General features: G+C 45.9%; 1 protein-coding gene across 2 annotated transcripts in view; it reads left to right on the top strand.

Moving 5' to 3' along the window:
* LOC141049117 (acetylcholine receptor subunit alpha-1-B) overlaps positions 1 to 17,404 on the top strand; it is a 40,039-nt gene extending 22,635 nt beyond the window's left edge. For both annotated transcript variants that reach the window (XM_073545250.1, XM_073545249.1), the window contains exons 6-9: positions 4,798 to 5,035; positions 6,245 to 6,468; positions 14,858 to 15,097; positions 16,652 to 17,404. In XM_073545250.1, the coding sequence (XP_073401351.1) occupies positions 4,798 to 5,035; positions 6,245 to 6,468; positions 14,858 to 15,097; positions 16,652 to 16,783 (834 nt within the window). In that variant the 3' untranslated portion in view covers positions 16,784 to 17,404. The remainder of the gene's footprint in view (positions 1 to 4,797; positions 5,036 to 6,244; positions 6,469 to 14,857; positions 15,098 to 16,651) is intronic.
* Positions 17,405 to 27,579: the final 10,175 nt, after the last annotated feature.

Genomic DNA, 27,579 nt, shown 5'->3' with positions numbered 1-27,579 from the left:
TGAATTTTATGAAACACTATGGAGACCTAGGAGGACCCCACTGTCTAGACATAAAGATCTAGACTCCAGTTTGCCAAAATAATTGTGAGCTTTTTGATAAAACACATTATTCTACTTTTGCCGAAAATGGAATAAGGCTTATGTGCACACGCTGCGGATTCACCTGCGGATTTTTCCGTGCGGATCCGCAGGTAAAACCGCAGGTAAATTGACCTGCAGATTGGCCTGCGGTTTGACACCTGGACAATGGAATAGGTGGCAAACCGCAGCGGAATCCGCAGAAAGAATTGACATGTCATTTATTTCTGCGGATTCAAAACCGCAGCTTTTCCGCAGTGTAAAGACCACAGCATGAGCACTGCGGATTGTAAATCCCATAGGCTTACATTGTACTGTACACTGTCTGCAGAACTGCTGCGGATCCGCAGAGGCCAAATCCGCTGTGGACCTGCAGCAGAATCCGCAGCGTGTGCACATACCCTAAGGCCTACAAAGAAAAGAACACAGTACCTACAGTCAAATATGGTGGAGGTTCAAAGATAATTAGGTGTTTTGCTGCCTCTAGCACTGGGTGCCTTGACTGTGTGCAAGGCATCATGTTATCTGAAGATTACCAAAGGATTTTGAGTTGCAATGTAGTGCCCAGTGTCAGAAAGCTGGGTTTGTGTCCTAGGTTATGGTTAGGTCTTCCAGCAGGACAATGACCTCAAACATATTTAAAGTAGCACCCAGAAATGGGTGGAAGAAAAGCGTTGGAAAGTTGTGAAGTGGCCAGCAACGAGTCCAGATCTAAATTCCATCAAACAACTGTGGACAGATCTTAAAATTGCTGTTGGGAGACGGCACCCTTCAAATATGCGAGACATGGAGCAGTTTGCAAAATAAAATTGGATCAAAATTCTAGTTGCAAGGTGTAAGACGCTTGTTGAAGGTTATAGGAAGCAATTGATTGCATTTATTTATACCAAAGGGTGTGATACCAAACATTAAGTTGAGGGTGCCAACAATTAGTGCAGCTAATTTTTGGTGCTGTGTGTAAAATTATGTCCAATTTGCCTTTTTTTTCCTCATTTTTTTTGTGTTTTTCCAGTAAACAATGTTCTGTTGTCCAATACACACTAAAGAAATAAGCATGTGGGTAACAAAACATGTGTAATGGCAGTAATATTCTGGGAGAAATACTTATTTTCTGCAACAATTTCAAGGGTGCAGGGCCGGCATGACCACCTGATGCACCCAGGCAAGTGCCGGATTCCTGGTTGAACGAGGGGCCAACTCACCATCAGGAACAGTGGCATTCTATGGGTCCCATGAGACGGTAGAGTTCGGTGCCAACGCTGGCACCAGCCCTCCTCAAATAATCACCTCTACCCGTTCCCCACAACTACGGAATTTTTAGCATCTGCTGACTCTCTGTGATGTCTCAGGGCAGAGGACATAATGACATCACTACAGTACGCCCTCTGATGAATAGTGCAGAGTGCCAGAAGATGGTGAGGAGACCGGAGCAATGGGAAACGAGGAGACTTGAGTATTTGATTATTATTTTTTTTTATGTATGGAGCACTATATGGGGCCCGTTATTCTGTATGGAGCAATACATTGGGCGATTATTCTGTTTGGAGCAATATATGGGGCCACTATACTGTATGGAGTATTATATGGGGCCATTATACTGTATTGAGCAATATAAGGGGCCATTATACAATATATAGAGCATTATTTGGGGGCATTATACTGTATGGAGCAGTATATGTGGCCCATTATACTGTATGGAGCATTATATGGGGCCACTAAATACAATATGGAGCAATATATGGAGCCCATTATACTGTTTGGAGGACTATGTGGTACCATGATGTCCCAGATGTGCTCAATTGCATTCAGGTCTGGGGAACTGGCAGGCCAGTCCATAGTATCAAGGTTTTCATCATGCAAGAACTGCTGACACACTTCAGCCTCATGAGGCCTAGCATTGTGCATCAGAAGGAACCCAGGACCTACTGCACCTGCATATGGTCTCACTCTAGGTCTTAGGATCTCATCCCGGTACCAAATAAAAGTCAGGGTACCTCTGGCTAGCACATGGAGGGCTGTGCGGCCTTCTAAAGAAATGCCTCCTCACACTATTACTGACCCACTGCCAAACTGATCATGCTGGAGGATGTTTCAGGCAGCAGAACGTTCTCCATGTTGTCTCCAGACTTTGTCACGTCTGTCACATGTGCTCAATGTGAACCTGCTCTCATTCGTGAAGAGCACAGGGTCCCAATGTCAAATCGGCCAATCTTTGTGTTCTCTGGCAAATGCCAATTGCAGAAGATGAGCCCTCACACCACCCTCATGGAATCTGTTTCTGACAGTTTGAGAAAACACATGTCCGTTAATGCCCTGATGGAGGTCATTTTGCAGGGCTCTGGCACTGCTCCTCCTGTTATTCCTTGCACAAAGGAGGAGATAGCGGTCCTACTGTTGAGTTTTTTCCCTCCTACGTCCTCCTCCATGTCTTCTGGTGTACTGGCCTGTGTACTGGTATCTGCTCCATATTCTGTACACTGTGCTGACAGACACATCTACCCTTCTTGCCACAGCTCGCATTGATGTGCCATCCTGGATGAGCTGTACTACTTGAGCAACTTCTGCTTCATGCTACTGTATAGTACCTCTAGGGGTGAGAGCAATGACAAAATACAAAAATGAACAAAACAACAGCCAAAAAGAATGAGAACAGAGAAATGGTCTGTGGTCACCACCTGCAGAACCACTCCTTTATTGGTTGTCTCGCTCATTGCCTATCATTTCTACCTGTTGTCTGTTCCATTTGCACAGCAGCAGGAGAAATTCATTCACAATCAGTGTTCCGTAATAACTGGACAGGTTGATTTCACAGAAATGTCATTGACTTAGACTTACATTGTGTGGGTTAAAGGGAATCTGTCACCCCTGGGACATATATAACCTAATAATATGGGCACACAGGTGATAGAAATGTTAAACTAGTCCTACCTGTGTGCTTCATTTTAGCAGTATTGTTGTTGAGAAAACTTATTTTTATGCCAATGATTTCTTCCAAGCTCCGGAGCGTGCGGTGCCTGGAAGAAATCCTTGCCTCCTGTCTTCATTATAATATCACCCCCCTCCCATGAACGTCACACTGCCTTGTGACATGCAGTTGTGGCACCGGTATTCTGAGCCTGCGCTCTGCACTACCTCCACAATCCATACCTTTTCCTCCCTTCTATGGGCAGTGTATTCACTCTTTATCTTCTGCGTAGGCGCCGCTAAGTCACACTGAGACTTCCGCTCCAGTGTCCTCCGACGTGCACCACGATAAGGTGTTCTCTCCACTTGCTCCCTGCATTGTCATCGCCAGGAACGATGTGTATACATACACATAGTTCCTAGCGATGTCTATGCAGGGTGGAAGTGGGGAGAACAACTTATCTGTAGGCAAAAAGCGGTCATCGTAAATATTGATTTCACTTAAATCCTCTTTTGTTTTATCACTTTACATTTTGTTAATTGATAAAAATAAACTATTAACACTTCTAATTTTGTAAGCCTCATACTTTTCAGCTATTTTCTTTGCTAACAATGCAGTACCTCCTGAGGCAATGGTGGTCACAGACGAAAGAGGGCCCCTGCGTAAGAAAAATATATGGGCCCTTTGCAGTCCAATAGGTCATAATAATGCGCAATTCCACCTCTTGAGCCACTGTGCATCTGCACAGGTTCTTCCAATGGTATGTCCGCCTCTGTCTGGTGTTGTGAGTCTTGTACAGGTGTTTGCCAACCAGTAACAGAGAGGACGAGACCAACCAGAGATGGGCCCCTCTATTCCAAGGCATCATTGAAAAAAACATGATATGGCATTCATCTTTGGTGACAACCCTACATTGTTTTGTGTAGTTGTAGCTACCTCAAGTATAGAAGACAGTGAAGCTGGCCATATACATAAGATAACGTTCATTCGGCAAATGTCTCAGTGGAGTGTTTGTCTCAGTGGAGTGTTCCTGATATTTCAGTAAAGAGAGAGGAGAAAACTCCTGCCAGTCACCTCTGGTGGTGGCTAATTTTTAGACATTGAAACTGACCAATCCTTCTTTCCCTGACATCATCTATCGAGGAGAGAATCAGATAACCTCAACCATCAGAGGGTCGACCGGCCTACTTGAAATTGTCGAATTTGGACATTTATTTAATGTGTATGTCTTAAATTTATCTTATCTGCCTGAGATAGGATTACAGTTCAGCCATCATTGCTATAAGGGCTCATGCTTACTTGTGAGAGACTTGCATGATTAAATGCCACCAGCACATTGCGTTCTTGGATCAAGAACATTATAGGGAGGTTATTTACCCCTTGTCCTTGTACACATTGCTTGCGGTACTTGGACTTGTGCATCTTTTACACAAGCCTTTGGGCTCATACTCACTTGCGAGAGACTCGCACGATTCTCGTGCGAGTCTCTCGAATGAAAACCTGGCACAGCCGTCGGCACTGGGACCGGAGCGTGCAGCTGCATAGAAATACATGTAGCCACACGCTCCGGTCCGAGTGCCGGTGGCAGTGCCAGGTTTTCATTCGAGAGACTCGCACGAGACTCGCAAGTGAGTATGAGCCCAAAGGCTTGTGTAAAAGATGCACAAGTCCAAGTACCGCAAGCAATGTGTACAAGGACAAGGGGTAAATAACCTCCCTATAATGTTCTTGATCCAAGAACGCAATGTGCTGGTGGCATTTAATAGAGAATACATTGACTAACTGACTGATATATTTAATATTCTGCTTTCAAGGAAAGTGACCGTCCAGATCTCAGTAACTTCCAGGAGAGTGGAGAGTGGATGATGAAGGATTACCGCTGCTGGAAACATTGGGTCACATATGCCTGCTGCCCCGATGTCCCATACTTGGATATCACCTACCACTTCGTCTTACAACGGCTCCCTCTTTACTTCATTGTGAATGTCATCAGTCCCTGTCTGCTCTTCTCTTTTTTAACTGGTTTAGTTTTCTACCTGCCCACTGATTCAGGTATGGAGTATGCTGGGTCATAAACAGAGGAGTACTAATAGCGGGTGTAAGGGTTGTAGTTGCCTCTGGGCCCTGGAATCAAGTGGGGGCCCAAAAGGTCATCATAAAAAAAACAATACTCTTAAAGACCAGTGATAGTTGGGGGGCTCTTTTGGGTTTTTGCATTGGGACCAGGAGTTTAAAATGATTCCACTGGTGATAACTAGTATTGCATGCAGAAGTCATGAGCGTGGCTGTGCTACTTCTTCCAGAAATTATCAGTATTTTTCTTAAGGTGTGTTTTGAAGTTTTCAGGGTGCATAAGAAAAGTTGTGGTTCTTAAACAGGGTTCTTATGAAGTTCTGATTTCTCAAGAAAGACCAATATGTGCTGGGAGAACATTATAAAAGCTACTCAAATGTCACTCTGGGTAGCGTCCTCTATCTAGGAAAAGGGAATGTGTCATCAGAAAATGACCTATTTCTTACATCAGGTTTTTATGGTACATTTATTTGTTTTTATTTTTTTAAATGTTGGCTATTTTTTATTTTAAAACTGTTATGTACATTAAAAAAATTGTGCAATAGGCCAAATTTAAGGATTTAAAAGGGGAATACAGTTCACAAATCTGGCAGTCTGTGCATTAGGGGAAAGTCACACGACCGTTTTCTCTCCATCCTAGAAAAACGGTCCAATCATTCTGATAATAGTCTGAACAAAGTGGGATCAGTTTTTCTCGGTTGTGGAGAGAAAAAGAAAAAGTTTTTCACCTTCTCTTTTATATCAGTCAATGAAAATCGGACCACACTCGGATGTCATCTAAGTGCGGTCCAATAGTTTCACAGAACTGTAGACTTGCATTGCCAATTTTGATCCGACACTCGGATCAAAATCGGATATGTCTCCAATTTTTCTTTCGGACCCGCTCTGTCCAAAGAAAAAAATTAGACATGTGCATAACCCCATAGAATATCATGGGTACGAGTGCTATCCGTGAAAACCAAAGATAGCACTCGTTCAAGATAATTGGTCGTGTGCACAAGCCCTTAGAGGGTCTGAAATAATGACCCCAGTATCAGGTGCACGGAATGTCCTGGAGTAGTGGTAGTAAATTTAAAAAGGTGGTAAAATTCTAATATTCCCAAACCTTTGGCCATAGAGTATAGTTTATTACTCATATACTTCATAAAATTATGTCTGGTTTATTTTATATTTCTGTGTGTTTCACAGGGGAGAAAATGACTCTAAGCATCTCAGTCCTGCTGTCACTTACTGTGTTTCTTCTGGTTATCGTTGAACTGATCCCGTCAACTTCTAGCGCCGTGCCGCTGATCGGAAAATACATGTTATTTACAATGGTGCTTGTTATAGCATCAATTATTATTACTGTCATCGTAATTAACACTCATCATCGCTCCCCAAGTACTCACACAATGCCGCCTTGGGTGAGGAAGGTGAGTTAAGAAGACCCAGGGTCTTTAAAGATCAGGGGCACAATCCCCAAGACATGTTTCCTCCGCCACTTAAGAAAATGATGTACATAATATATAGTCATTATATCACACCGTTAATGCAGTGCCAGGACTAAATATTACTTACATACTGTTGTGAACAAAACACTATACAAAAACCATTACCACCAATAACACCAAGGTACAAATCCAAAACAATACTGCTACATGATGACATATATATTATTATCAAAACACACACTACAAAGACCAAAATTACCAATAATATCATTATACACCTACCACTATATAATACCGAAATTGTTCCATCAAATTGTTACTAAATGAAAAAATATATGAAAAAAGACCACCATGTGGTGACCATGTAGTGATAGACTCCACCTTTGCAGACTAAATAATGGATTACAGTTCAGGTAAATCCAGTGACTTATAGGTAACGTTCTTTATGATTGAAGTCATTCATTTTTCCCAACTTTTCCATCTGGCCCAGGCTGCGATGACCACTTCTTCTAGCCCAGACTTATCTGCAGAGTTTATCATCGACACATTTGACGTCTCACTTTTCCAGTACCATCTCCAACTCTTTCCAACATACACCAACTCCCCATTCTGCTGCAACCCTTAATTTTGTACCTGTATCTCCCTACTTACCCCATCACTGCGCATACTTTGTAACATAGTAACATAGTAATTAAGGTTGAAGGGAGACTTTAAGTCCATCTAGTTCAACCCATATCCTATCCTAACTTGCCCTAACATGTTGATCCAGAGGAAGGCAAAAAAACCCCATGTGGCAACAGTAAGCTTCACATTGGGGAAAAAAATTCCTTCCCGACTCCACATACGGCAATCAGACTAGCTCCCTGGATCAACGCAATATTAAGGAGACTAGTGTATATACCCTGTAATATTATACTTTTCAAGAAAGGCATCCAGTCCCTTCTTAAATTTTAGTAGTGAATCACTCATTACAACATCATATGGCAGAGCGCTCCATAGTCTCATTGCTCTTACAGTAAAGAATCCGCGTCTGTGAGTATGCTTAAACCTTCTTTCCTCCAGACGTAGAGGATGCGTTGTGGCACAATAGTGAACAAAATTGAGTCACCACTCTAATTACCTTCCAAAAAATGCTACCTGAAAACAGTAGTGCTCCCAAAAATATTAGTGCCAGACAGCAATAGTGTCCAACACAGTAATAATAATTTTCTCAGTTCCTCCAAATTGTAATAGTGACCCCTTAGTGCTCTCACACAGTAATAATACCTCTTTTGTCTCTAAAGAAAGCAATAATGCCTCTACTATGCTCCCTAGAAAGTAATAAGACCTCACATGTGTACCTTACCAATTAATTGTCCTACCCTATTGACCCTAGACACTAAAAATGACCTTGTTTGCCTTTGAAGGGTATAATGCCCCTAACTCCCCTTTAAAGTAATAATGCCCCCGGAGTGCCCTGTAAGGTAACGATTACACCTTGCCAACTTTGATAATATTACCGCTGTCTCCATACCTGTTATAGCTGTTTCTTCTGACTCAAAGTCAGATTACAGGATCACCAGTGAGGCCAAATTGTGGGACTCGGCCCTCTTTGTCATGAGTGCTCGAATATAAGAGATGCATACTGGTCGTGAGCATAAACAATTCTGTTTATTACCCTGTGAGCAGGTTTCTTACAGACAATGTGGTTCCCATTGGAAATTTCCATCAGATTTTTAGCTATGATGTCTTTCCCAGTGTACCACCCATAACACAGTTTCTTGTAGCCTTTCAATATGAGACAGAAACATATTAGGCCAAATATGAAACATAAAGAAAAATCTTAAAAATATTATGATAGTATGGGACTAGTAAATGCTAAAAAGTAAAGAATTTAGAAAAATACTAACCCTTTCATATCACCCCAGTTAAAAATGAAGCTTATACTCCCCTAATCCTGATACTTTGATGACCACAGAAACCCAGAAACCGAGTGCTTTCCACATAGAGGAAGTGAGCATTGGCGGCACAATGTAAAGATGTCATTATGCCGCCTACGCCAGGATCTTGTGACGTCTAGTCTTGTAGAGTCTAGTAGACGTCAGCAGCCTGCAGTATACAGAATGGAGACTGAGGCTCATGTCTCCCTGCCGTACCACCAGATCCAACAGTATCGGCGCCATGTTGATACCGATGCTGTTCAAAGTGGCACTCGCGAGATCTGGGGTACTGGATGAGAAGTGTGGGTGTCCCGATTCCTCCCGCGGCCTCTTACCAGCGCGGTCCCGGGTCGTACGCCTCCTGGCGTGCTCCTGCTTCCCGGCGCGTCCCCGCGCCTGACCTCCGGGTATCTCGGCGTCGGGCGCCTGCGCACTCTGTAGCTCCTGACACTCTGGCCTCTAGGAGAAGTGACGCGGTGGCGCCACCCCCAACATGGCGGCGCCCACCGACTACTTCTGTTCGGCGTCAGACCAGGTAAGACGCCTGACTAACTAATGCGGTGACACTGTCTTCCTGTCAGCGCTCGCTGTGTCTCAGGCCCTGTCCCCCTTCCTCTGTCTCTAGTTGCGCTACCGCTGGTAGCCATCTCTTGGCACCTCCAGCCTTATCCTTTGTCCGCCCTAGCTCCTGTGTCTTCCCTGTCCTGCCTCTCCCGTCTACCTGCCTGGTGTTTCTTACTTCCCCGTGTACGCCTGTCATCTGCCTTTGCCTCCCATTTGGTGTATTACCTGTACCGTGCTCTCTATTGCAGCCTCCAGCCTCCGCCATCCTCTGTGCCCCGTTCCTGTGCGCTGTCTATGCTCCGTGGTTCCTGTGTCATTCTGTGCCTTAGCAGCTTGGATTCTTCTGTGCCTTCTTTCCGCTGTTTAGCCCCAGTCGTCCCTTTGGCTCCAGCTGTCGCGGTCCTCTCCTCCATGGGCCTGCCCCTAACACTCCCTGTATAGGGGGTGGCCTCCCCTGGGCCGCTCATCCTCGGGGGCTCTGGAGCCGTGACCCAGAGGGTCCACTTCAGGGTTGTTGCCACTCTGAAACAGCATACCCGTAACAGCTTAGTCAGCCCATGGACCCCGCTGGAGCCGCGGTTGCACAAACAGAGTTAGTTTTCCTCCGGGAGAATCAAACGCGCATTATATCCTTTATGAAATCTATGGACTCGCATCTCTCCGCTCTCCAATCCTCTGACCCGGGTAACGCTGCCCAGTTAGCTGGCTTGCAACAAGAATTGGCTCAGCAGCGTGACACTCAGACACATATCCTCAGTTACATGGCTTCGGTGGATGATCGATTGCTTTCCTTGCAGTCGGCTACCTCAGCTCCTCCTCCAGCTGTGGTTTCTCACCCTTCTGCGCGGTTGGCCAAACCACCCCGGTATAACGGTGACGCCAAATTGTTACAGGGTTTTCTAAACCAATGCCGCCTCCATTTTGAACTTCTGCCCCAGCAATACCGCACGGACCGAGCCAAGATGGCCTTCATCATCTCCCATCTTGAGGGGGATGTTTTGGCTTGGGTGAATCCCCTCTGGGAGCGTGATGACGCTGTGGTCACCCAGTTATCCGTTTTTATGGACACCTTTCGTCGGGTGTTTGACGAACCGGGTCGTCTAGCCTCCACCACTGAGGCACTGTTTAATCTTTGCCAAGGTTCTCAAACCGTGGGCCAGTACGCCATCCAGTTTCGGACCTTGTCCTCCGATTGAGGCTGGACCAACGAAGCGCTTTTTGGCGAGGTCTTTCGAGCCATACAAAGGATGAGCTTGCTGGTTGTGACACTCCCACAGCTCTGGAAGATCTAATTTCCCTAGCCACCCGGATTGATCTCCGGTTTCTAGGAACGGGCTCGGGAGAGAAGGATTTCTCGTCCATTGCCTTCAGCTCGCAGACCACCTAGTCCTCGACCCAGGACCCTCACTCCTGCTTCTGCACCCGAACCAATGCAGGTGGACCGCCTTAAGCTCTCTGACCAGCGTCGTAGGGAAAGAAGTCTCCAGGGTCTTTGTTTTTATTGCGGCAGCAGTTCCCATTTGCTCGGAATTTGTCCTGATCGTCCGGAAAACTTCTCCGCCTAGGCCAGGTAAGAGAGGCCTCCCTAGGTGTATGTGATACCTCTCAACCCCTCACTTTGTCTGTCCTCTTGCATGTTGGTGGTACGCGGGCTTCCCTGGTGGCCTATGTGGACTCGGGCACCGCCGGAAATTTTATTAGGCTTGAGGAGGTCAACAAATTTTCTGTCCGTGTGAGGACCTTGGAAAATCCCCAGGTTCTTGCATCCATAAATGGTCGACCGTTGCAAGAGACCATTACGCTTGTTACCCAAGAGGTGGAGTTGCAAGTAGGGGCCCTGCACAAAGAGAAAGTTACGTTTTAGCAGGTATCTCCCATCCTAACCTACTCGGTCTTCCTTGGCTGCGGCACCACGAGCCCACCTTAGATTGGCATAACGGCAACATCTTGCGCTGGGGGGAGTCCTGTCGGGCTCGGCGTCTGCTGTCGGTGCGTCCTGTAGGTATACCCCGTCCTCCTTCTGTTCCCTCCGGATGCCGTCTGCTTACAGTGCTTTTTCGGATGTCTTTGACAAGAGAGAAGCTGAGACTCTTCCTCCGCACTGTCCCTACGACTGCCCCATCGAGCTCGTCCCAGGTACCACTCCTCCTCGTGGAAGGATTCATCCCCTCTCCTCGGCAGAGACCCAAGCCATGTCAGAATACATCCAGGACAACCTGGCCAGAGGCTTCATTCGGAAATCTTCGTCCCCTGCAGGAGAAGGCTTCTTTTTTGTGAAGAAGAAGGATGGGTCTTTGCGCCAGTACATTGACTATCGTGGCCTAAATCGCATCACGGTAAAGAACAAATACCCACTGCCACTCATCTCTGAGCTCTTTGATCACCTGAGGGGAGCACGAGTGTTTACCAAGCTCGATCTACGAGGAGCCTATAATCTTGTTCGCATACGCTCTGGGGATGAGTGGAAGACTGCGTTCAACATGCGAGACGGTCACTACGAGTATTTGGTTATGCTGATTGGTCTCTGCAACACACCTGCAGTATTCGAGGAACTCGTTAATGACATCTTTCGAGATCTCCTCTACTCCTGTGTGGTGGTCTACTTAGATGACATCTTAGTCTTCTCCTCCGACCTGGCCACACATCGTCGAGATGTCCGCCAAGTCCTCCAACGTCTCAGGGAGAACCACCTTTTTGCTAAGTTGGAGAAGTGCATCTTTGAGCAAACTTTGTTGCCTTTTCTTGGTTACATCGTCTTGAGCTTGAGGATAGAGATGGATCCTGAGAAAGTCTCGGCAGTCCTCAATTGGCCACATCCCCTTGGAGTAAAAGAGATCCAGCGTTTTTTGGGATTTCCTAATTATTATAGGCAATTTGTCCCCCACTTCTCTTCTTTCACTAAGCCTATTTCTGCTCTCGTCCGCAAAGGAGCCAATCCCAACCATTGGCCTCCTGATGCGGAGGCCGCCTTTGAAGTCCTGAAACAAGAGCTTGCAAAGTCTGAAGTCTCCTGTGCTCCATTGCCTGGATACCAATCGGCCATTCATTCTCGAGGTTGACGCATCCTCAGTTGGAGCAGGAGCAGTCCTTCTGCAAAAATCCTCCTTGGGCTGTTTTCTCACCTGCGGGTTCTTTTCTAAGGCCTTTTCCGCTCCTGACCGAAATTATTCCATTGGAGACAGAGAACTGTTGGCCATAAAAATGGCCCTCGAAGAATGGCGCCATCTTCTCGAGGGAGCCGTCCATCCGTTCATCATATTAACGGATCATAAGAATTTGGCCTTCATTCAGTCCGCTCAAAGGCTCAACCCATGGCAGGCCAGATGGTCATTGTTTTTCGGACGTTTTGACTTTGCACTCCACTTCCGACCCGGGGATAAGAACATCAAGGCTGATGCCCTATCACGATCATTCTTGTCAGTGGATAAGGAAGATGGACCTGCACATCTCATCGACCCTGCCAGAATCCTTACTGTGGCCCCACTGAGCCTGGTTTCCCCACCTTCTGTTAAAACCCTTGTTCGAGGTGGAGATAGATTAAAGGTCCTCTGTTGGAGCCATTCATCTAAGTTTTCTGGACATGCAGAGGTTAAAAAGACTCTCTCGTCTCCCGCCATTATTGGTGGCGTTCGCTTCGCAAAGACGTCCGGGATTTTATCGCCTCCTGTCCCTCTTGTGCCAGGAACAAAGTCCCTCGACACCCTCCTTCGGGACTCCTACATCCGTTACCTGTGCCTGCAAATCCGTGGATCCATATTGCTATGGACTTTGTCACCAATTTGCCTCCTTCCTCAAGATGTACTGTTATATTGGTGGTCATTGATCGGTTTTCCAAAATGGCCCAATTCATTCCATTGCCTAGCCTGCCTACTGCTCCTGAGTTGGCAAAGATTGTATTACTCCACGTCTTCCGACTCCATGGTTTTCCTCAGCATATTGTCTTGGATCGAGGGGTCCAGTTTACCTCCCTTTTTTGGCGAGCTCTCTGCGGATTGTTGAAGATAACTCTGGATTTTTCCTCAGCCTATCATCCCCAGTCTATTAGTCAAGTAGAGCGAGTCAACCAGGCTCTAAAGTCCTACCTTCGGCATTTCTCCAATGCTCACCAAGATGACTGGGTCTCTCTTCTTCCTTGGGCAGAATTTGCCTACAACAATCATCCAAGTGAAGCTTCCTCTAAGTCTCCCTTTTTTGTGGTTTTTGGACAACACCCAGGCATCCCCCTTCCTCTTTTCCCCGCCTCGGGTGTACCGGCAGCGGACTCCTTGTCTGTGGACTTCTCTCAGATTTGGAGGGAGACCACTGAAGCCATTGAAAAAGCCAGTCTCAAAATGAAGGGGTATGCCGACAAGAAACGGTTAGACAACCCTCTGTATCGCCCAGGAGATAGGGTTTGGCTATCTTCACGGTATATCAGGTTAAAGATTCCCTCCTATAAGTTAGGTCCACGTTACATTGGTCCCTTTGAGATCTTGAGTCGTGTCAAGTTGAAATTGCCCGCCTCACTGAGAATCCCCAATACCTTTCATGTATCTCTCCTCAAACCTGCGGTATTTAACCACTTTCTCTCGGCATCTTCTCAAACTCCCCAACCTAGTAGTTCAGATAATATCTTTGAGGTGTGGGACATATTAGCTATGAAAACAGTTAGAGGAAAAACTTTGTTTTTGGTCGATTGGAAAGGTTTCGGTCCTGAGGAGAGATCTTGGGAACCCCGAGAGAATATTAATGCTCCTCTTATTATGAGACGATTTGTCACCAGCATTAGGAAGAGGGGGAGTAAAGGAGGGGGGTACTGTCACGATTCCTCCCGCGGCCTCTTACCAGCGCGGTCCCGGGTCGCACGCCTCCCGGCGTGTCCCCGCGCCTGACCTCCGGGTATCTCGGCGTTGGGCGCCTGCGCACTCTGTAGCTCCTGACACTCTGGCCTCTAGGAGCTGTGACGCGGTGGCGCCGCCCCCAACATGGTGGCTCCCACCAACTACTTCTGTTCGGTGTCAGGCCAGGTAAGACGCCTGACTATCTAATGCGGTGACGCTGTCTTCCTGCCAGCGCTCGCTGTGTCTCAGGCCCTGTCCCCCTTCCTCTGTCTCTAGTTGCGCTACCCCTGGTAGCACTCTCTCTGCACCTCCAGCCTTATCCTTTGTCCGCCCTAGCTCCTGTGTCTTCCCTGTCCTGCCTCTCCCCCCGTCTACCTGCCTGGTGTTTCTTACTTCCCCGTGTACGCCTGTCTTCTGCCTTTGCCTCCCATTTGGTGTATTACCTGTACCTTGCTCTATTGCAGCCTCCAGCCTCTGCCATCCTCTGTGCCCCGGTCCTGTGCGCTGTCTATGCTCCGTGGTTCCTGTGTCATTCTGTGCCTTAGCAGCTCGGATTCTTCTGTGCCTTCTTCCGCTGTTTAGCCCCAGTCGTCCCTTTGGCTCCGGCTGTCGCGGTTCTATCCTCCGTGGGCCTGCCCCTAACACTCCCTGTATAGGGGGTGGCCTCCCCTGGGCCGCTCGTCCTTGGGGGCTCTGGAGCCGTGACCCAGAGGGTACACTTCCGGGTTGTCGCCACTCCGAAACAGCATACCCGTAACAGTGGGGTATATGCCAATGATATTCAGTGCCAGCACTGCAACTGAGTAGGCCTTTCTTACAATCAAATAGGTACTATTCTTTTGTGAAAAAAAAAAAAATTACGGTAATTAAAACAACTCTGACTACTGCACGTCGCACTCCTGACTTTTCTTGGACAAGTCCAATCAATGGGAGCAATTGCAGTTCTCCCCGATGGTGAACATAGTGAGGAAGGGGTTCTAAACCAACAAAATAGGGGGATTTGGCGTTGTCTTCTTGGTTTGTCGTAATGCAATCTGTAATAATTGTAAATACTTTCTTTGCATTCAGATTTTTATCGAAACAGTACCGAACTTAATGTTTTTCTCTACTATGAAACGACCTTCACAAGAAAAACAAGGGCAGAAAGTCTTTGCAGAAGACATGGATATTTCTGAAATTTCTGGGAAACTGGGTCCTGCTGCAGTGATTTACCAGTCACCGATCCTGAAGAACCCTGATGTGAAGAGCGCCATTGAAGGTGTTAAATATATTGCAGAAACCATGAAATCGGACCAAGAATCTAACAAGGTAAAATAGGTTTTAAGTCCCAAATTAAAACTTTGACCATTTGGAACTTCCATCGATTAACCGAACAAACAGCAGGGTGAAAAAATTCAAGTGGCCACTTTGGATCATTTCCCTACATAGCGCTACTCCCAAAATGTGATTTTTGTATAAAAACTTATCCCCATTTACTTCTATGTGCTTCCACTCCTTATATAACCACAGGACAGGCGCTGCCCTGAGCAGCCAGTTTGTTCTAAAGATAGTGGGGGTCCCGGTGGAAATGGCAAAACAGAAGTTCTTTGTCACGAGTTGGATCTGAAATAATAAATAGTACTACTGGGATTTTCACCCCTTCATGACCGGAGGTATTTTTGGTTTTGAATTTTCATATTTTGCTACTTTTTTTCCCAGAGCCATAACCTTTTTAATTTTTCCATCAATATGGCCATGTGAGGGCTTGTTTTTTGCGGGACGAGTTGTACTTTTGAACAACACCATTGGTTTTACCATATTGTGTCCTGGAAAACAGGAAAAAATTTCAAAGTGGGGTGAAATTGCAAAAAAAGTGCAATGCCACAGTTGTTTTTTGCTTGGCTTTTTGTTTTGCTAGGTTCACTAAATGCTAAAACTGACCTTCTATTATGATTCTCCAGGTCATTACAAGTTCATAGACACCAAACATGTCTAGGTTATTTTTTATCTAAGTGGTGAAAAAACTTTCCAAACTTTATTAAAAAAAAAAAAAAAAAACTGCTCCATTTTCCGATGCCCATAGCATCTCCATTTTTCGTGATCTTGGGTTGGCGGAGGGCTTATTTTTTGCGTGCTGAGCTGACGTTTTTAATGATATCATTTTGATGCAGATATGTTCTTTTGATCGCCCGTTACTTCATTTTAATTCAATGTTGTGGCGACCAAAAAAACGTAATTCTGGCATTTTTACTTTTTTTTCTTACAACACCATTTAGCCATGAGGTTAATCCTTTTTTTTATTGATAGATTGGGTGATTCTGAATGCGGTGATACCTAATACTGTATGTGTATGTTTAATTTTTTTATTGTTTTATTTTGAATGGGGCAATTTGAGCTTTTATACTTTTTTTTATTTTTTCAATATTTTTTAAAACATTTTTTTCATTTGAAAATGATGCACGACAGATCACATGGTGACTCCGTCTGCATCATTATAGTCAATGGTCTCGCCGGCGCATAACCCCGAATCCTGTTTTGCCCCCTGAACATAGAAAACAACGTAATGTGAAAGGGCCCTAAGGATAGAGACCGGGGCTCATACCAAAATATAGATCAGACTAGGTTTATATTGGTGGTGTTAGTTTTGGGAATCATATACAGCTTGTATCATATTCCCGTTCTTGCAAATTGGACTTATATGGTAGATCAAGTTGGAGCCCAACCCAAAACACTCGTCAACCTCACCTTGGGCACATACTTAGATACACCCCCAAACTTATCCTGCAATCATGACTTTTCCTTTTGCACAAGTACTAACACTTTTCTTCTGAGGACGCTGTCAAATTTCTCAAGTTTATCCTGTTTCTCATGTCACTTCTGCAGGCTTCAGAAGAATGGAAGTTTGTCGCGATGGTGCTTGATCACATTCTACTTGCATTGTTCATGATCGTCTGTGTCATCGGAACAACGGCTGTTTTCGCCGGCCGCCTGATTGAGCTTAATTCACAGGGTTAAATTCAACTGGAATTTAATTTATCTATTTTATGTCAAAACAATCAGTAAAGAAGCAGAAATGGAACCAGACTGTATCTTTATCTGATGATGCTGAAATGCTGTAGCCTTATCCAGCCACATTCTCATGATGCAGATGGTGATCTATTATTCCACAAGAAGGACACTCTGCGATGATGATGATGATGACATATTGGAAAATAACTACTCTGACTTTGGATGATGGACTACTTCCTGGAGCTAGTACTTTGAACGTTATCTGTGCCATTGTGAGGTTGCTTAAAAGGAGCTTGTGCATGAATATATCAGCATAAAAGTTTACCACTTTTTTTTTTTACTAAAGGAACATTATGTTACAATGTGTTAAAGAAGCACTCATCCCATCTCTTTTCCATTAGGTCTATGACATCACGTGATTAAAAACTGACAAGCTGAATCCTTCTAAGCTATATGTAGAAACAGGAGGTCAATTTTTCCTGTATGAGTCATCACTGCAAAAGTCCCTGGCAGGAGGGAGAGAGCAGCTGGGTCAGGAGATGAAGAGAAGGGATGACTCGTGCAGGGAAGAGAGACTTCCTGTTTCTACGTAGAGCAGAGAAAAGAGAAGAATTATCTGGGTTGAAAGGCAAAATGAGCAATTGTAAGTACACAGTGCTATATAATATGATGACTGCAATATATTAAGAGGATACAAATTTTGATGGGAGGAGGAGGGCTTCTTTAAAAATAGTTTGGGGCATGCAAGGGGGGAAGGGGCACAACACTGTGCTTTATTTTTCCCTTGGTGATCTTTGGATATCCTAACAGATAATTTGATGGTCCTACACCATGAATGTATATTGTAAGCCCAATAGTATTGGGATACCTTCACATGGCTCCTACAGGAGCTTTTCTGACCTCCCATTTTCTACTCTTCAGGGAAGATTTTGTATAAGATTTTGAAGCAGTCTGTGGAAATTTTTTCCCATTCGTCCAGAAGAGCATTTGTGAGGTCAGACCCTGATGTTGGAGCAGAGGCTGAGCTCACAATCTTTTTCTAGTTCATCCCCAAGGTGCTGGATGGGGTTGAGGTCAGGGATTTGTGTGGCCGGTCATTCTTCCACACTAAACACTCTCAACCGTGTCTTTATGGACCTCGCTTTCTGTATTGGAGCACAGTCATGTTGGAACAGAAAAGAGCCTTCCACAAACTGTTCCCACAAAGTTGGATGCTACAATGGTCCAAAATATGTTGGTATAACAAAAAATGGAGAAACTTAGCACATAATTCACAGAGAGGTATTCCCACTAGACACGTAGGTTCCCAGCAAACTAGAGACCGTCTTGTCGTTGGCTTCTGGGCATGCATGAATTGGCCATATTATGTGCTAAGTAGCTCCATTTTTTCTTATTATCTAGAGCAGTAATGCTATTTTTGGTATTCATGTTTCATATATTACATATTTACGTGCTTTAACACTACAGAGTGCAACTTTACTTGTTTGTTATTCACCAAATCAAGACATCAGATGCCAGATAAAGAAGTGTTGAGTCATCACTCCTCAAAACACCTTTCCACGGCTACAAGGACTGACGCTTGTTATTGTGCTTGGTGATGTAAGGGTGCATGAAGCTCCTGGTGTGGGCACAGTTTTATGCTAATGTTAATACCACAGGAGGTGACTCTGCTCAGCAACATTACGTGGTCTTCACTTTGTGGCTGCGTTGCTATAGCTCCTGAACTCTTCCTTTTTTCAATAATATCAGTCACAGGTGGTTGTAGAGTATTTAGGAGGGAAGAATGAATTGCACAGGGGCCATCCAATTACAGAACTGCAGTGGTATAAGTCACCTCTTTAGAATGAGCCATGCTTTCACAAATGTTAGTAAAGGCAGATGGCAGGCAAGGGTATTATCAACATGTGGCAATGGGATGAAGGAAAAACACAAATTCAATGATCAGGACAGAGGTGAAAAGGAGAGTCCCAATACTGTTATCCATATAGAGACATGCTACATGAGCAATCCTGTATCTCGAATACATTAATAAATAATTCTTCTTTTCAATACATCTTAAACTCTGTTTTGTTCCTACGGTACTTACGTGTTTAGACATTCAAAAGTTAAGTTCTCTTTTTGGCTGGGCAATACAGCGCCACGTGTCCTGTGATCAGGGCCGGACTGGGACTAAAATTCAGCCCTGGCATTTGAAGTTACACAGGCCCACTAGTCACATGGTGACTATATAATATCTTTGTACACTTGTAGGTTACAAGAAGTGAGAGGAGATTAACATGACTATTTAACATGTAGTCAGAGCTGTGCCCAGTATTTCAGCTCAGTCCTATTTATTGCTTTTAGGTACAGTACTCCTCCCAAAGCTCTGTCCCCTTTTGTACGCACGGTGAGAGAATTCTTGGCAGAACCGCTATCCATTGGGCAACCAGACCCCCTGGTCATAGCTGCCCCTATCATACCTCCCAACTTTTTAAGAAGGGAAAGAGGGACAAAGACTGCGGCACGCGCAGTGCGCCGCTGCAAATTTTGGGCCACGCCCCGGCCACATCCATTTCGCAACTAGTCACACCCATGTCCACACCTAAACGCACCCATTTAGCACGGCTGATCACACTGACTGGTACTGAGGGCACAGTGGCTGGCATTATGGGCACACTGACTGGCACTAAGGAAGAGAGAAAACAGAGAGAGAGAGAGAAAGAAAGAAGAAAGAACAGAGAAAAAAAGAGAGGAAAGAAAAAGAAAGAAAGAGGGGAAAGAAAGAACAGAGAGAGAGAAAGAAAAGAGAGATTAGAGAGAGAAAGAAAGAACAGAGAGAGAGAAAGAAAATGAGGGAAAGACAGAACAGAGAATGAGAAAGAACAGAGAAAGAAAGAAAAAGAGAGAAAGAAATAAAGAAAGATTCTATAAAGATACTATAGCAGCCCGGCTCCCATTGTAGTGCCCACCTGAGCCTCCCGATGCAGGACATATCATGATCCGCTCACATGGCCGGCATCCCCGATTCCAAAGCGATCCTGCTGTCTGTGCTGTCGGAGGAGGACATGGTGATGGATCTGAAGCATTCCTAGTTCCGTCACAATCTCCTCATGAAATTATCTCATTTCTGGTCAGCTTCCAGCACATCACTTCAGGTGGAACGTCATGTGTGTGTTTTAAAATGCTCCTCGGGGCTCCGCCGTGTACTCCTGTGTCCATGGGAAAAGCCCGCTTTGTATGCTTCGTACACACTTGGCTCCGCTCCGTACATCCCGTACACACTTGGCTCCGCTCCGTACACACACGGCTCTGCTCCGTATACCCCATACACACACGGCTCTGCTTCATACACCTCGTACATGCGTGGCCCGCTCTGTACACCTTGTACTCACGCAGCTCTGCTCCGTACACCTCGTACACGCGCGGTTCCGGTTCGTACACGCGTGGCTCCGGTCCGTACACCTCGTACACGTGCGGCTCCGCTCCGTACACCTCGTACACGCGCGGCTCCGCTCTTTACACCTCATACACACACAGCTCTGCTACATATACCCTGTAAACCCCTCCTGATCCCACACATACTTATCTCATCCAGCACCATGACAACAGCACAGCAGAGTCTTGCAGACACGACGAGGCAAGGCTGAGCGCACAGGACCTGTGATGAGGTCACAGGAGGGGCGGAGTTAGGGGGACACATGATCAGGGGTCTGGACAAAGGCTCCTGATCATGTGACCCCTGACCCCTCCCCTCCTGTGACCTCATCACAGGTCCTGTGAACAGAGAAGAGAGCAGGCAAGTGACTGTTATGATTGAGTCACCGTAGGAGGCAAAAAAAGAAATGCTAGCTAAGTCCAGAAAACCAGAGAAGTTGGCAACTATCAGATTGCAGACCCCTGAACCTATCAACACAACTAGCAGTAGCCGTGGGGGGTTCCTACGATGACCTAGACCCCTCGATCACAGCCGGAGAGATACATAGGCCTAAAGAAGGAAAGGGGAAATCTAACTGCCCCAGAGCAGACCCCAAAGCAATAGGCAGCCCCCCACATATAATGACGGTGAAGCAAGATGAAAACACTTACACAGACAGAAAGACAGACTGAGCAAAGACGGGGCCCAAAAACTACCTAGATAGGAACGGATAGGAAGGCTGCTGTCTGCAATCTGCCAAAACCCTATCAGATACAAAAGCCAACAAGCTGATATAAAAATGGCCCTGAAGCAACTAAGCTTCAAAAACTAAATCAGCACTTCACTTTATGAAGACAGAGCTAACGGAACACTGCACACTCCAGCAGGGAGTGGCAGAATCCAAAAAGCAAGAAAAACAAAAACAAATCTTAAATGCAAAAAGGCAAAACAGAAAACTTAGCTTTAGGAGAGCAGGAATCAGACTGGTGTCCAAGAGTCCACAGAGAAATCACCCGCAGGGCAGAAAGGGCGTAGGCTGCCTTAAATCCAGTCAGTGACTCCACTCAGCCAATCGTCTTCATTAGTCCCAGGTGCCTGATAATCAGGCTCACTACCTTCCTTCACTAGAATAGGGAGTTCCCCAGGCCTCAGTGACGGAGGGGAAAATGAACTCACAACAAGCGACGCTGTGAGTGGCTGCGGGGGGGAGGTCTCATGCTACAGCGAGGATGGGGTACGTGGGAGGGGACGTGGCGACTTATCTCCCTGCAGTGCTGGAGGGTTGGAAACTATAACCACCGTGCCCGCAGAGGGTCAGCGGCAGGAGCAAGAGCCAGGCCAGTGGCCGCATCAGCTGGCAAGCGGCCAGATGATCGGGCGCTGGCGCCCGCGGCCCACATGACAGTGGCACAGCGGGAAAGTGCCCGGTTGGTTATATTACCAATCCGGGCCTGCCTGTGATAGCAATTCTTAGACAAGTTTCACCACCAAAAACATCTGTTCAGCTTGTCTGCAACTTGCTGTCAAGAGACATCCAGCTGAAATTGTCGCTGTTGCCGGCAGACCCCCCCTCCAACTCCAAGGCCCCCCTCCAACTCCAGGGCCCAATGCAGCTGCATCACCTGAATAGGCGATATGTCCATCGCTGCCTGGATGGGCCCATGATTGGAGACATATAAACCAAGATGGGAGACAAATATACCAGTTGTGATCAAAAGTTTACATACCCTGGCAGAATTTTTACTTTCTTGGCTTTTTTTCAGAGAATATGAATGACTAGATGGTGGCCCGATTCTATCGCATCGAGTACTCTAGAGTCTCTGTTAAAATCAAAAATAGTTATATAGCGAAACACCGCTGATGACGTCGCGCTCACGTGAGCGTGACGTCATCTCCGGCCCTTCTCGCTAAGCATTACTGGGAACGGAAGATGCCGGGAGCGTGGTGAGGCGGGACAGAGTCCGGGGGCCGTCGGAAGGTGAGTATATAACTATTTTTTATTTTAACAGAGACTCTAGAATACCCGATGCGATATAATCGGGCCACCATCTAGTGTATTATACTCCTGTTACACCCGGAGCTGCTGTAACTGTTCTGCTGTTACCTAATGTATTGCACTCCAGTTACAGCCAGAGCTGCAGTCACTGTTCTGCTGTTACCTAATGTATTGTACTCCAGTTACACTCAGAGCTACTGTCACTGTTCTGCTGTTATCTAATGTATTGTACTCCAGTTACTCCCAGACCTGCAGTTACTGTTCTGCTTTTACCTAATGTATTGTAGTCCAGTTACACCCAGAGCTGCAGTCACCGTTCTGCTCTTACCTAATGTATTATACTCCTGTTACAGCCAGAGCTGCAGTCACTGTTCAGATCTTACCAAATGTATTGTACTTCAGTTACACCCAGAGCTGCAGTCACTGTTCTGCTCTTACCTAATGTATTGTACGCAAGTTACACCCAGAGCTGCAGTCACTGTACTGCTGTTACCTAATGTACTCCTGTTACACCCAGAGCTGCAGTCACTGTTCTGCTGTTACCTAATGTAGTGAACTCCAGTTACACCCAGATCTGCAGTCACTGTTCTGCTGTTACCTAATGTATTGTACTCCAGTTACACCCAGAGCTGCAGTCACTGTTCTGCTGTTACCTAATGTAGTGTACTCCAGTTACACCCAGATCTGCAGTCACTGTTCTGCTGTTACCTAATGTACTCCAGTTACACCCAGAGCTGCTGTCACTGTTCCGCTGTTATCTAATGCATTGTACTCCAGTTACACCCAGAGCTGCAGTCACCGTTCTGCTCTTACCTAATCCATTATACTCCTGTTACAGCCAGAGCTGTAGTCACTGTTCAGATCTTACCTAATATATTGTACTCCAGTTACACCCAGAGTTGCAGTCACTTTTCTGCTGTTACCTAATGTATTGTACGCAAGTTACACCCAGAGCTGCAGTCACTGTTCTGCTGTTACCTAATGTATTGTACTCCAGAATATGTAAAGGACTATGCCTGTGTAATGAGCGACGCAGCAGTGATGCCTTTAACGGCTGTAATGTGCCTGTACAATAAGCAATGCAGCCGTGTTGCCGCGACGACTAAGCTAACTGCCGCGACCAATCAGCAAGGCGGGATTTCCATTACAGACAGACAGACAGAGACAGAATTAGATAATTATATAGTAGATAACACGCAAACTATTTCTCCACTCATGGTTAGTGGTTAATAATAATAACTTTATTTCTATAGCGCCAACATATTCCGCAGTGCTTTACATTATAGAGGGGACTTCTACAGACAATAGACATTACAGCATAGCAATAAACACATAGATCAAAACAGATACCAATAGGAATGAGGGCCCTGCTCGCAAGCTTACAATCTATAAGGGAAAAGGGGAGACATGAAAGGTGGATGGTAACAATTGCTTTTATTGTTTTTATTCTTTGGACCATCCCTAGTGTAAGAATCGGGTGTTCCTGTTGCTGCATGAACCAGTTAACAGTCTAAATATGTAACAGTACAGACACAGAGGGCTATTAAATGCAAAAAGGATGTGAGAACATGATGCGAGAAACCTGGATATGGTAAAAAATTTTGAAATGAGCTACACAGGGATATTTAGGATAGTGCGTTGAGGCGATAAGCCAGTCTGAATAAATGCGTTTTCAGGGCACGCTTAAAACTGTGGGGATTGGGGATTAATCGTATTAGCCTAGGTAGTGCATTCCAAAGAATCGGCGCGGCACGTGAAAAGTATTGGAGACAGGAGTGGGAGGTTCTGTTTAATGAGGATGTTAACCTCAGGTCATTAGCAGAACGGAGGGCACGGGTAGGGTGGTAGGCTTAGACTAGGGAGGAGATGTAGGGTGGTGCTGAGCCATGCGTTTTTTTTTGGGTGAGGGTAATAATTTTATACTGAATTCTGGAGTGGATGGGTAGCCAGTGTAATGACTTGCACAAGGTAGAGGCATCGGTATAGCGATTGGTGAGGAATATGATCCTGGCTGCAGCATTCAGGATGGATTGGAGAGGGGAGAGTTTGGTAAGAGGGAGACAGATTAGTAGAGAGCTACAATAGTCCAGACAAGAATGAACAAGTGAAACAGTAAGAGTTTTTGCAGAGTCGAAAGTAAGAAAGGGTCGAATTCTAGAAATGTTTTTGAGGTGCAGATAACAAGAGCCAGCCAGTGATCAGATGTGGGGGGTGAATGAAAGCTCGGAATCAAGTATGACCCCAAGACAGCGGGCATGTTACTGGGGAGTAATGGTGGAACCACACACGGAAATGGCAATGTCGGGCATAGGTAGGTTGGTAGAGGGAGGAAACACGAGGAGTTCAGTTTTTGACAGGTTCAGTTTCAGATAAAGGGAGGATATGATATTAGAGACAGCGGTAAGACAATCTTTGATGTTTTCCAAAAAGGCTGGCGTGATGTCAGGAGAAGAAGTGTATAATTGAGTGTCATCAGCATAGAGATGGTACGGGAACCCAAATCTACTGATTGCTTGACCAATAGGGGCAGTATACAAAGAGAAGAGGAGGAGGCCTAGAACCGATCCTTGAGGAACCCCAACAGTAAGGGAAAGATGAGAGGAGGCGGAGCCAGCAAAAGATACAGTAAAGGAGCAGTCAGAGAGATAGGAGGAGAACCAAGAGAGAACAGTGTCCTTGAGGCCAATGGAACGGAGCATAGTGAGGAAGAGCTGATGATCCAAAGTGTCATATGTTGAGGAGAGATCCAAGAGAATTAGCATGGAGTAGTGACCATTAGATTTAGCTGTTAGAAGATCATTTGAGACTTTAGTGAGGGCAGTTTCAGTAGAGTGTAGAGAGCGGAAACCAGATTGTAGAGGATCAAGGAGAGAGTTGTCGGAGAGATAGCGGTTAAGACGGGAGTGGACCAGGCGTTCCAGGAGTTTAGAGATGAAGGGAAGCTTAGAGACAGGTCTATAGTTAGCGGCACAGTTTTGGTCGAGGGATGGTTTTTTAAATAGTGGATGTATGATGGCATGCTTAAATGAGGAGGGAAATATACCGGAAGAGAGAGAGAGGTTAGGTGAGTGGTGACAGCAGGGGAAAGGGACTCGAGGAGATGTGATGGAATGGAGTCACGGGTGCAAGTGGTAGGGCGCGAAGATGCAAGAAGCCTGATTACTTCTTCTTCTGTGACTGGTTCAAAATCAGAGAGTGAGCTAGATGCAGTGGGGGAGGGAGGATAGTGCATGGCATGAGGGGATTGGGAGATAATTTCCTGTTGGATATGGTCAATTTTTTCTTTGAAATAATTAGCCAGATCGTCAGCATAGAGATCCGTGGTTGGGGCCTGTACTCTTGGGTTAAGTAGGGAATGAAAAGTGTCAAAGAGATGTTTTGGGTTATTGGATAGTGAAGTGATGAGGGTGTTGAGATAGGTTTGTTTTGAGAGGTGAAGGGCAGTGTTGTATGTTTTAAGCATAAACTTATAATGTATGAAATCTTCGGGTAGATTGGATTTTCTCCAGACGTTCGGCGCACCTGGAGCACCGTTGTAAGAAACGTGTTTGCAGCGTGTGCCACGGTTGTCGCCGTGTGTGCCTAGTTGATCTATGTATAGGAGGTGCAATTTCATCCAGGGCACTTTGAAGTGTTTCATTGTAATGTTTCAGTGCAGAATCAGGACATGAGAGGGATTAGATGGGGGTCAACGATGACTGCAAGTTTGTCATAAGATTCTGGGTGTTAATGGCCTGTATGTTTCTAAAAGTGTGGAAAGTGGGGGTGACCTGGGCAGGATGGGAGTTCTTGATAGAGAATTATATAAGGTTATGGTCAGAGAGCGGGAGAGGGGAGTTTGTGAAATCATCCACTGAGCAAAGCCGGGAGAAGACCAAGTCAAGGGAGTTTCCGTCTTCATGTGTGGGAGAATTAGTATGCTGCAAGAGGCCGAAAGAGGATGCTAGAGATAAAAGGTGAGAAGCAGATGGTGAGAGGGGAAGCGCAATGTGAATGTTGAAGTCTCCCATGATGAGGGTGGGGATATCACAGGAAAGATAGTGTGGAAGCCAGGTGGCAAAGTGATCCAGAAACTGATGGCAGTTGCCCGGAGGATGATACACCACAGCTACTCGAATGGAGAAGGAGACGTAGAGTCTGACAGCATGGACCTCGAAAGAAGGGATGACAAGTGACTGTGCTTGAGGGATTACCTGAAAGGTACATGTGGGTGATAGAAGCAGACCAACGCCTCCACCTGCTCTGTTGTCCGATCTTGGGGTATGAGAGAAGTGTAGTCCACTGTTATGATTGAGTCACCGTAGGAGGCAAAAATAGAAATGCTAGCTAAGTCCAGAAAACCAGAGAAGTTGGCAACTATCAGATTGCAGACCCCTGAACCTATCAACACAACTAGCAGTAGCCGTGGGGGGTTCCTACGATGACCTAGACCCCTCGATCACAGCCGGAGAGATACATAGGCCTAAAGAAGGAAAGGGGAAATCTAACTGCCCCAGAGCAGACCCCAAAGCAATAGGCAGCCCCCCACATATAATGACGGTGAAGCAAGATGAAAACACTTACACAGACAGAAAGACAGGCTGAGCAAAGACGGGGCCCAAAAACTACCTAGATAGGAACGGATAGGAAGGCTGCTGTCTGCAATCTGCCAAAACCCTATCAGAGACAAAAGCCAACAAGCTGATATAAAAATGGCCCTGAAGCAACTAAGCTTCAAAACTAAATCAGCACTCAGGAACTTTCAGAAGACAGAGCTAACGGAACACTGCACACTCCAGCAGGGAGTGGCAGAATCCAAAAAGCAAGAAAAACAAAAACAAATCTTAAATGCAAAAAGGCAAAACAGAAAACTTAGCTTTAGGAGAGCAGGAATCAGACTGGTGTCCAAGAGTCCACAGAGAAGTCACCCGCAGAGCAGAAAGGGCGTAGGCTGCCTTAAATCCAGTCAGTGACTCCACTCAGCCAATCGTCTTCATTAGTCCCAGGTGCCTGATAATCAGGCTCACTACCTTCCTTCACTAGAATAGGGAGTTCACCAGGCCTCAGTGACGGAGGGGAAAATGAACTCACAACAATCCACCATATGAAAGAGCAGCAGCAGCGGTGGTGTCTGACTGCTGGATCCAGGTTTCAGTAAGGGCCAGAAGGTTAAGAGAATCAGAAAGGAAGAAGTCATGGATGAAGGAGAGTTTATTACACACTGAGCGAGAATTCCAAAGGGCACAATTAAGAGAGACAGAAGGCATGCAGGGAATATTGATAAGATTAGAGGGGTTTCTGAGTGTAGCAGTTGGGGGGTTTGACTTTATATAACATGGGGGACCAGGGTTGGGAGCAATATCCCCTGTGACTAGGAGAAGGATAGAAAGAGTGCACAAAGGTTAATAATGGCCCCATAAGATGCTCCATAGA

The sequence above is a fragment of the Dendrobates tinctorius genome, unplaced genomic scaffold (genome assembly GCF_039654945.1).
Source record: "Dendrobates tinctorius isolate UK_male_01 unplaced genomic scaffold, ASM3965494v1 ptg000143l, whole genome shotgun sequence".
Classification (NCBI taxonomy): domain Eukaryota; kingdom Metazoa; phylum Chordata; class Amphibia; order Anura; family Dendrobatidae; genus Dendrobates; species Dendrobates tinctorius.
This window is presented reverse-complemented; position numbering and strand designations above follow the sequence as displayed.